The 11,950-nt window shown below is 39.6% G+C and overlaps 1 protein-coding gene across 1 annotated transcript in view; it reads right to left on the bottom strand.

The window, feature by feature from the left end:
* Nucleotides 1–4,343: 4,343 nt before the first annotated feature.
* The window catches only part of LOC126272901 (cytochrome P450 4C1-like), a 270,136-nt gene continuing 262,529 nt past the window's right edge, over nucleotides 4,344–11,950 (bottom strand). Inside the window, exon 8 of the mRNA XM_049976165.1 lies at nucleotides 4,344–5,930. Within this exon, the coding sequence (XP_049832122.1) occupies nucleotides 5,690–5,930 (241 nt within the window). The 3' untranslated portion in view covers nucleotides 4,344–5,689. The remainder of the gene's footprint in view (nucleotides 5,931–11,950) is intronic.

Raw genomic sequence — 11,950 nt, 5'->3', positions numbered from 1 at the left:
CGAGCAAATTCAAGTCCTACGTAAAGTCGTTAAGTGCGTCGAAGGTTTATTACCAGTTTGACCAGTCTGGTGTAGCGGTAGAAGACAGCAGAATGAAAGCTCAAGATTTAAATATCGCGTTTAAGAAATGGTTCACTTAGGAACATCGTACAGACATACCGTCGTTTGACAATTGCAACGATTCCAGTATGGAGGACGTGGTAATAGGTGACCCCAGCGTAGAGAAGCAGCTGAAAGAGTTGAAAACAAATAAGTTTCCCGGCCTAGATGGAATCACACTTCGGTTTTACGTGAATCTCTCGCCCAGCACAATGTCCCAAGAGACTGGAAAAAAAAGCGCAGGTGACTGCTGTACTTAAGAAGGGAAACAGAACGGACCTGCAAAATTACGGAAAGTATTACGGAATGTAACGAGGATAGAAGGATTGTAGTAGGGAAGGAGAATGATCAACTTCGGTTTATTGAGAGAGTTTTGGGACACTGCGGATCTTATATGAAGGAGGCCGCGTGTATAACACTAATGCGACCCATTCTTGAGTGCTGCTCGTATGTTTGGGGTCCCTTCCAAGTCGGATCAGAGAAACACGTTGAAGCAGTTTAGAGCCGGTGTATTAGACTTGTTACCGGCAGGTTCGGTCAACACCCAAGTGTCACGGAGGTGCTTTGGAAACACAAATGGAATCCGTGGAGGGACGGCGACACTTTTTTCGAGCAACGCTACTGAGAAAGACTCTACTGACTGTGAAAGATTCTACTGCCACCAACGTGCATTTCTAGTAACGGCCATTAAGATAAGATAAGAAAAATTACGGCTCGTAAGGAGGTACACTGCCAGTCGTTTTCCACTCACTCTTTGCGAGTGGAACAGGACAGGAAATGATTCTTAGTGGTTGAAGTGTGGAGGAGCTCTCGGAACGAGAGTATAATCGGCGAATGGAGTGGCCTTGTCCGTTTCCCCGACTTACATCCCGTCGAGCACGTGCGTGATTCGTTGGGATGACATATTGCACCAAGTCCACAAGCATCAAGGACTATCAAGCAGATGTGAACCGCGCTCGTGGAGGAATGGAGCGCCATTAAGCACGAACTTTTTATCATCCTTGTGGCCAGCATGGGAGCATCGTACACAGCATGCACTGCCATCACACACCATATTAAAACCAGGTACCGTCGTTTGTAACGTCCAGGGTATCATGATAAGTCGCGGTGACTTCAGAACTGTACTTACAATAGTGTTCGTCTGCCTGAGTAGCATTACCTATATTTTCAAAGACATTGATAGAAAAGCATTTATGAAGCAGTTATTTAAAATCAAGGACTATCTTTACTGTATACAACGTATCGTTTAAAGGTACTACAGTGCTGTACTACATGCAGCCGTACAGCGTGTAGAATAATAACCGCAATGAGACACAACAGAATGTGAATTTATATAACACACGACCAGTTTCGGCATTATGTCCATCTTCAGGTAGCTGACATTAATTTACATGTTGGAAATCATTCTTTAATTGAAAAAAATAAACAAATAATGTAATTATGACTTTTGTTGGAGATTACTCTTTCATTACAAAACAAACAAACAAGTAATGTAATTATGACTAAACCGTCACAACCGAAACAATTGGAAGTGGCTAATTGTCATTTGTAGAAAAATATTATAGTATTTACCTTTTGCTAGAGTATTCGTACACGATATGGATACTACAGCAACAGGTAAGTACTATATTTTTTTCAAGACATGTAAATTTGCCACTTTCAATTACTTCGGTTGTGTCTATTAAGTCATTATCACATTATCTGTTTTTTGTTTAGACAGTGTCTCCATCACTGAACATGAAAACATGTAAGTGAATGAAAACCACTTGAAGATGGGCTCAGGCACGAAACCGGGTGTGTGTTGAATAAAATCATCTTCTGTTGTGACTGGTAGCAGTTACTATTCTGCAGCATATAAAAGAACAGTCACTAACTACAACAGCATCCATTATGGATAAATACACATGCACCTGAATTGTAAGGAAGAAAATGTTAACTGCGTTTACTATTCTGCTATCTTACATTCTTCACAGGTAGTCTGCATTCCTAACTTCTTTTCTTTGGAGTGCATTATACTGACCAAAACATTCTATTGAAGACGTCTAATTCAACGAGAGAGGTGCATTTTCCTTGTTTTTCCATTTATTTACTGTCAGTTCCAGTAAGAACAAAAGTTTACGATTTACTAGGTAACCTCATTGTGTGCTAATACAGGAGCGTCAAAGCCAGTTACGTGTTATGCATTTAATAACGCAGTGTTTACGTGCATGGTACTCTGTGACACGTTTCTGAGGAGGTCTAGGGAGAGAAAGTGTATTATTGAATAAAAGATGCAGGGCGATATTTAAAAAAGATATACTGCTGCTCATATTTTCGTAACAAGCAAAACTACAAGAAACGCAACCACTCTGGCTAACGTTCCCTGGTAATTAAACATTTGAATTATACATTTTTCATATCATTTGTAGGCAAAAAGTTATTTGGGGTCTTTAAGATAAATGGGACAGCCTGTGTACATGATGCCCACCGAAAAATAGCTTATGTCAACTGGCGGCTTAAAAGTTCATGTAGGCGAGTGTAGGGGTTATAAAGAACTTGTAATTAACATAATGCCCTCATTGTGAACAGAGCCTACATTTTTAACAGTAACTTATGCACATATAGACGATCTGGATTGGCACGGAACCTTGTAGAGCCGTTGTGGGCATGTATCTATAGCGGCTTAGAAATTTGACTTCAGATCCCTTAGGTATGGAAAACGGTATTAGTCTGTGACTAAAATGATGCGGATGAACTGAAACAATAACTGAAACTTTAGAACAGTATCCCTCATCGCAGTTAATGAAGTTTATCAAACTAATAATTTGATATGCAACTAAAATACCATCGATGCATGCTAATGAAGAAGATCAACGAACTATTAACACTCGTAAAGGACCCGTGACTATGGACGATAGGATACTATCGTCATTAGAAACTAAGAGTGGGCAACATTATAGGTTTCGTTTAAGGACACTCCTGCTTCAGCCATGCATAATTAACTACCAACAGTTCTACCAGGAATATTTCTGTCACACAACACGTCTGTGAATGACGAGTGATTTATCGAAACTAGGAACAAGAGTTATGGTCTGTTTTTGCTCTCTCTTGTAATTCTTCGTGGTCTTGCCCTTGTGAATCGAAATACTGACACATTCTCTTCAAAGGAATGACATTTGGACCGCCGGAGAGGATAAAACTTGGCCTTAGTTGTGTGAGAGAGATGAAAGTGACTACTGAGAGATAGAATTTTGCTGTTACATATATTCAAACAGGATGCGTCTAAAGTGTAGTTCGGGGAAACATATAATCAGACGTAAGGTACTTCACGAAAATAGAAGAACAATGCCCAAGAACCTAATAAGGAACTACCAAAGGCTGCACTTGCTCTAAGAAATATCACACGGTTTCTCTACGTTAGCAAAAACAAGCTAATGGTTGTTACTTCCAAGGAAAATAGTTTGTATGGCAGCCGCTAATACTAGGGAAGAAAGAAGAAGAGCAATACTTAAGCGTTACTTTTAACTGAGCCCAGCCGCTCGCCACATGATGTTTTGTCAGAACGAGTTATGTGCGACATGAGTGAGAGAGAGTCCGGCTTCCAAAAATGAAAATCTATGGATACTCCATCAATCTGGCGGCTGCTACTTGCAAATCCTCCGTTGGCAAATGCTTCGTTGAAATGACGTTTATTTTACTTTGTTCCTCAACTCGTGAGAGATGTCCGTGCTATTTTAGGGCTCTGTTATTTTCAGACGGTGCTTTCTTATACATTCCTTTAACTGCAGCTCGTTCCTTACTTACCAACGACTCCTTACTTACCACCGCATAACGCGGTGACTACTAGAGACGTAAAAGGTTTCACTGGAGGCTATACCTTATGCCGATGAGGTCTCTTTGCTCGCTGAATGTATCTAGCAGCAACTGAATGTAAGAACAGAAATATGCATCCACAACCTGTAGTGCTGTTATACAAAATTCTTAACTGAGCAGCACATTCCGGTCATTAGAAAAGGCCTATTCGAATACTAAATGGCCAGAATGACGTGATTACATCAACAGCAGCTTCTCAAATTAGGGCTCCTTGTCTACGCGGACACGTCATCAGATGTGTGCTAAAATAACGGTGCCCAATTTCTTCATGTTCTCAGAGTTGATCTGTTGAGGTGGTCGTGTTAGATTTCGCAAGAGTTATATATTACAATAAGGAGACTGAAACAAAAGAAATCTAGACCATCCGCTGTAGTAAGATAAACATGGAAAAATAAAAGTAAATTACGTTTATATTTTTACATGAAACATTCAGAATATAATGTTTTACTTTGCTACAGACACAAATGCATTAGTCAAAATACCTCTCTATATACATAAATAAATAATATAACTTTTTACATACCTAACCAACAAACATTTTACAATTGTTTCAACATTTTTTTCTTTCCGTATAATTTCGCTAAATTTAAAATTCCGTACTGCAGCAAAATTTGTGATTCGCTTGGTAACAATACACATCAGACTGAATGAAGAAGTTAAAAATAAAATGGCCTGAGTGTCAGAAATACACGAGTAGAGAAAGGCAGTGAATATAAAAATGAAAACATTGTAATCCTTAACACTTATTAAGTTATTTACAAGTGCTATATTCTATGATATACGTACAACACTTTGCGACTATAGTAGCTCCTGTTTCGCACCTTCACGGTGCCACTGGCGTTACAGTAATTTACGAAACAACATTACCATTTAAACTTTTATCCACTATGGCTGTGGACTGTCATTTTGAGGGATGAAAGTCTCCTGAAATAACTGCAACCAATCGCCTTTTGTGATGCTTCAAGTTCTGTTTATCATAACTGGTTTCGCATCACCCAGTGACTCGTCATCAGATGGTACACAATTTTTCATTAGGAGGCGATGTGAAATTGCTCATGGTAAATAAAAACTGAAGCATGACAAAAAGAGACTGGTTACACTTATATCTGGAAACCAACACTACAATTACGTAACCGAACGAGGTGGCGCAATGGTTAGCACACAGGACTCGCAATCGGGAGGACGACGGTTCAATCCCGTCTCCGGCCATCTTGATTTAGGTTTTCCGTGATTTCCCTAAATCGTTTCAGGCAAATGCCGGGATGGTTCCTTTGAAAGGGCACGGCCGATTTCCTTCCCAATCCTCCCTAACCCGAGCTTGCGCTCCGTCTCTAATGACCTCGTTGTCGACGGGACGTTAAACACTAACCACCACCACCACAACAATTACGTAGTACGTCAATGGCTTCTGTGTCAGGATGTCGCATTTTACAGCGCCAGTCTGAGATCGTAAGTGTGTTCACTTCACCCTTATCACTGTAGCACCTTATAACGAATGTAGGATACTGTGGTGAAAACTAATCCGAACGTAATCTCGATTTATGTCTAAGCAGGTTATGTATATGTGACTCCTCCACTGATATCGTCTGGAATACGAGTAGCATTAATACTGTTAACCGAAATTTTGGCGACACCACGATTATACGAAACGTTAGTCACCAAGAGGCCTCAGCCTATTCCTGGTGACGGTTTTCGCCGAACACTATTAACTGTCTCACGTCCTCCAATCGCAGCGTGATCAGCCCCTGGGCTCGTAGCGGAGGTTGAAGCCGTTCCTGGGCGTGATGACCATACCCATCTTGAGATCCTCGAGGTCTTCGCGGGTGGCAGTCGTGGTCACTCTGAAGGCAGGCAGCACCTTTGACAGCACGGCTCGCATCTGCATCTGCGCATACTTGCTGCCGATGCAAGAACGGGGTCCACCGCCGAACGGCAGGTATGCGAAAGGGTGACGCTCCTTGCACGCCCCCGGAAGAAACCTGCAGGCAATAAGGTGACTCTAGATTATAGATTCCACTAATTTGGTATTACAGGATCTGGACTCTTTTATCAATGACAGTGAAAGACTTAAGAAAAATAATGTGTTAGTTTGAGAAATATTGTCATTGCATTGAGCTCAATAAATGACAGGACTATTGTCAAGTGGGCTACATATAGCTCTTCTGACATGGACATGCCTCTATGAATAAAAGCTGAAAGCTAAAACAGAAATACCAGTTTCATTTATCTGTATCAGGAATGGAAATCCAAAGAGGTTGTTTCAGTGTACAATGAAAAGTAAGATAGGTTATCAAAGTGAAAACCTATCCATAAAAGATAAAAATCAAAATGTGCTAAAACAGTTGGAATATGTCCTCGAAAGATGGAAAGAGTATTTGTCAGAAATGTTAAATTCCACTGATCCGCACATAACTTTCAATTACGCAATGTCTGAGAGTGACAGCATTAATAATGACGAATGTAGAATCACAGAAGCGGAAGTGATCCATACCATCCAAAAGCGGAAAAACAATAAGGCAGCAAGCGAGAACCAGATATCAGCAGAGATTTTAAAAGAAGGCAGAAGCAAACTACACAAAGAAATTTATAACCTTATCACAATGATATGGAAAACTGAAACACTGCCTCAAGATTGTAAAACTGCAATAATCTGTCTCCTACACAAGAAAGGAAACATAATGGCATGTGGAAATTACAGAGGAATCAATTTGCTAAACATAACCTACAAAATCCTGTCAATGATCATTCTGGAAAAACTGAAACATTACGCAGAAAACATTAATCAAGATTACCAGGCTCGATTTCGGACAAACCGTTCCACAACTGACAATTTGTTTACTATACGACAGATGTTAGAGAAATACTGGGGATTCAACAAGAACATTCACTGTCTCTTCATTGAATTCCAGTGAGCCTATGACATCATCCACAGAAGTAGCCTCTACGACACGTTACGAGAATTTAGTATACCCAGTAAAATCATTACGATGGTACAACTGTGCATGGATGGGTCCCAGGTAGCAGTGAAGTTCAGAGGAACCATATCCCCCGCCCTTCCAATTAAAACAGACTTACGATAAGGAGATGCTCTTTCATGTGTCCTCTTCAACCTTTCATTAGAGAAAGTGGTTCGGGAGAGTAATTTACACCTCTACAGCGATCTTCGATTCGAGCACAGTCAAGTAAAACTCCTGGCTTATGCAGATGATATAGGTGCTGACCAAAAATGGGGGTTTTGATTAACCAGGAGAAAACAGAATGGAAACAGATCGAGTCCTAAACCCAAATCTCTGCTTTGAAATTGACCAACATTCTAAATTCAGAAAATTTCTTCAGTTTAAATACCTTGGATCACGTTTCAACAGTAAAAATATCATAACAATGGATATAAGCGAAAGAGAGATGTCTGTACTCATTAAGCAACCCACTGAAAAGTAAAGCTTTGTCAATCACCACAAAGATAAAGATATTCAACACTATCATCTGCCCCATAGTACTGTACGGTTCAGAAAGCTGGACGCTTACAAAGAATGAAAGAGAAAAACTGAATGTTTTCGAAAGAAAAGTATTGAGAAAAATGGGGGGATCTGTGTTGGAGAATGGCGTATGGAGAATTCGAAAGAACAGCTAATGAAGCCACCTACTATCATCCAGAAATTAAAAAGCAGGAGACTGCAATGAGCTGGACATATGGCTACAATGGAAAACAGCAGAATCACCAAAAAAGCGTTTGATCGAACTCTCCAAGCAACAAGACCATTGGGCCGACCTCGTACAAAGTGGATAGATGATACAGAGAAGGACATCGCAACAGTAGGAATCTCGCAGGGTGGAGAGATACTGCGAGAGATAGAAGGCGGTGGAAGCAAGTAGTTGATGCAGCTCGTGGTCTACAGGGCCTGTGATCGCTGAGGAGAAGAAGAAAAAGATACTAATAATAAAACTGTAAAATCTACGTATCTGTCTGTACGTCTGTCTGATCATGCTGATCTCCAAAACTGCTAAATGAATTTCCATGCGCTTTTCGCAGATAACTTGAGCGTAGGTCGGAACGACATAAAGACTTCATTTAATAGCAGTCGGATCACGGAAAAAAGATTTTGTAATTTGAACTTTTGTCTGAAACCGTAGCGTCTGTCATTTTGTCTGTTTGAACACACTAATCTGCAAAACCACTTGACGAATTCTTGTGATATTTCCAGAGGTAACTTGACCATTGCTTGAGGTAAAGTATAGGTTTCATTGCACAAAAATTGGGTCACGAGAAAAAAGATACCTTAAATTAAAGTTTGATCTAAAATGGTTTGCTCAGTTTAGCAGTTAAAATGTTTAATCATCACGACATAATACACCAAAAGAATCGACAGCTGGCGCTATTAGTTTCACAGTACAAGAAAAAACGAATAGACGGCGCTCTTAGTTTTTTTTTTTAACTAAATGACACATATTTCCGGAAGTTTACGTCAGTGACAGAATTAAGCGTCGCAAGCTTATCGTTATGAATAGAAACACTGAATTCACTTGGATATGATATACGGATTTACTGATTTCGCTTTAAGTATTAAAAACTTAACGACATTGATTTGTTCGTTTAGATAGGTTTTATTTACATTATTTGCAGAGAAAAATCAACTTATTAAATTTGCTTTGTGGTTTGTGTGCCTACCCATTACATATTTATTTCGTTTTGATTACAAATAAATGTACTTTATAAACAGTTAAGTCTGAAAGGCTCAAATACTGAGGGCTACGCGGTCTTAGAAATCCAAGGAAGATTGTGAGGTGAGACTTAGTGTGGCTCGGGACCAGCAGGCTTCAACACGCTCTCTGGAAACTCATCATCATTTCATCCCCATCCTGAGCGCAGGTCGTCGAATGTGGCGTCGAATGTAATAAGACGTGCACCAAGGCGGCCGGACCTGCCCCGTAAGGGCCTCCCGCCCAATGACGCCAAACGCTCATTTCCGTTTTTCCAGTACCAAATTTAATCGTTCAGTCTCTCATTAAACTTAGAAAGATAAAAACAGTAACATATTTCTTAGGTAAAAAGAGCATCATGATTACAGTCGTACAGGAAAACCGGTAAGCGGACAAGGAACTTTTGAATCAAATGATAACAGAATGTGTACGACCAATTTAAACAGCACGATATTAAATGATTTAATCATTTGTAATAAAATAACTGACTCAGTCCCAATGACGGAAGAACATTTTCTTCAACAAGCAAATCCACAAACAACGTGAAAAATCACCGTAAATCGACCTATTCTTAACGAACGTTTTTTCGACCTAAAAGCAAATCAAAATGTAAATAACTGAATTACAGACCACTGATGATGCTTTACTTCAATAAAGCAAAACGCGTCTGGTGAAAAAATCACACGTTTTTGTAGTTGCAGTGACGGAACAAAAATGCCCTCAAAAACGTGCATACCATTTTATAATGTTCATGCTGCAAGTAACGATAAAAACCAGACATAATGCAGACTAATATACGGTGGAAATGGATAACTACATGGGTAAAATACCGCCGAAGCACACTATTATGTCATTTGGCGACTTCATCGCATAAATTGAAAAGAGGAAAAATACAGGTAAGTAGTTGGCATATGTTCTGCAGACATATGTACCCACCGAAATGGGTAAATACTGAGAGAATTATGTGCTAATCACAGCATAGTGCAAAACTCCTTATCATTTGAGGGAAAACGAAGGAAGCTAAGGACATAGGTGTCACGGAATCCAATATGTTGGAAAAAAAACGAGACCATATAGCAATAAGCAGAAAGTTATCAAAACAAAAAATAAATGTTATAGTAAGATAGCCCGAAAATCAGACCACTAATTCCTATAGCTAAATTTAAGAGTAAGTATGAAAAAATGAGATGATACAGAATTTTGTCGTGGTTGTTAAATTCGGATTTTTTTCTTTAATAGGTAGAAGTACCAAGGTTTCTGTACCCACATCGTAGTACACAAATGAGTAACCGTGTCTTTTATTAATGATGTAAAAAAGGGAGGTTGTCAATAGCGCATTCGTCCGTAGTTTTGCGTAGGATTGCTATGTCTGGGCAGATATTATTTTGTGTTGTATCGTTATTTGCTTGAGGTACTCCTCGGATGACGTGCGGCAGTTACGGATCACTAGTAGATGCTTCACTGATAAGAGGTCGGCCGCTGTGGCCAAGCGGTTCTCGGCGCTTCAGTCCGGAACCGAGCTGCTGCTACGGTCACAAGTTCGAATCCTGCCTCGGGCATGGATGTGTGTCATGTCCTTAGATTCGTTAGGTTTCAGTAGTTCCAAGTCTAGGGGACTGATGACCACAGATGTTAAGTCCCATACTTCCTAGAGCCATTTGAACATCACTGATAATAAATTGAGAATCTGTTACTTTTGTTAGAATTGTACTGAGATATCCACACTGAAAATACACTTTTAAAAGCTCATGCAAGAAACACAAATTGTTACACAATTCAGTAGACATTCACTGGATGTAGTTGCCAAGAAAATTGATTAATATACTGCAACAGAGTAATTTGAAGAATAATAATCTTTATCATTTGGCCAACCAGAAGAACTCTCACATGGCGACCCTGGTGTTAAATACTAATCTACTGTTACGACGACGCTGGATGCGAAAACTAAAAAAGAAGTGGTTTATAAACAGAAGAATAAAACGTTGTTTTCATCTGGAATTCAATGATACAGCAGGATTTCCTGAAGAATGCTTTGTATGTTACTTGTTACACACCATTAAAGAATGTTTTATTATTTCCAAGTGAAACATGTGTATATAGATCACTGATAGGAGACTCCATTATCACGAGTAAAACAGCTGTAAAGCAGCGAACGATGCTAGGCAACTATACAAAATAAAATTAACTACGAACTTTATTAAAATTCAAGCGAAAAATACAAATAAAGAATAAACTTAGAGTAAAAGTGAATTAACAGATTATTTGACATTTAATTAGAAAAACTATAAGTGAAGCTAATTACATACATTTGACACCACGCAAATCTACAAGATGATAAATGCGCTATTATACATTATCAATCGACTTGTAGCATCAAATGTCAATTACAAAGATGATTTTGAACACAACGAAGCAGTTATACCAGTACATCGTAATCAGGTAGAACTGAATAAAAGACGCGTAAAAAAAAAAAAACCAAAAGCAGAAGATTCACGTGCATTACGCATTTATCGAATGTAAGTTGAACTTGAGAGACGATTAGTTCGAAGAAAAGACGACGGAATACGCAGTAACCAGTCTATCAAATTTAACGGCGACTGGTAGCCCGCAGTTCGCAGTAGTAAACTGCTTCCACTCAATGCGGCCATATGGCACAGTCATCAGTCATCACCCAGAAACTACACTACGAGCAACGAGCGGGCAGCTGGTCGGCAAGCAGCATAGGCAGCCAGAGGCGAGTCGGCAGCGCAGAGGATGTGTAGCAACTCAGCCGGTGGTAGATGTCAGTTCGTAATAGACTTTCCGACAGAGCCCTCTTTATTAATACCTGGTGGCTTCTGGTCTTCTACAACACAACTCTCAACTGATTTGTTAACTGTAGTTAATTTTGCCAGTTACTGGAGTAGGATGGTTTTCTGAATACCCAATTATGATGTTGGTACATCAAGTAGGTTCCCTTCAGAGTATGTTGATACAGTAGCTCCTTACTTAACAACCATGTACAACCGATCGCTCGACGAAAGATCCGCAACCAGAGACTGGAAGTTGCACGGACCACATCAATACTCAAGAGAGGCTATATGAGTTATCCACTAAATTACAGGCCCATGCCATTAACGTCGATATGCAACTGGATTTAGGAACATACAGTGTGTTCCAACATTCTGAAATACATCGAAGATATCGTTCTATTGACACACAGTCAACACGGATTTAGAAAGCATCGTTCTTGTAAAACACAGCCATTACTCACACGAAATTTCAAACTGATTCCGTATTTATAGATTTGACACCACACCTC

Source organism: Schistocerca gregaria, chromosome 5 (genome assembly GCF_023897955.1).
Source record: "Schistocerca gregaria isolate iqSchGreg1 chromosome 5, iqSchGreg1.2, whole genome shotgun sequence".
Classification (NCBI taxonomy): domain Eukaryota; kingdom Metazoa; phylum Arthropoda; class Insecta; order Orthoptera; family Acrididae; genus Schistocerca; species Schistocerca gregaria.
The sequence above is the reverse complement of the archived record's forward strand: the minus strand, read 5'-3'. Positions and strand labels throughout refer to the sequence as shown.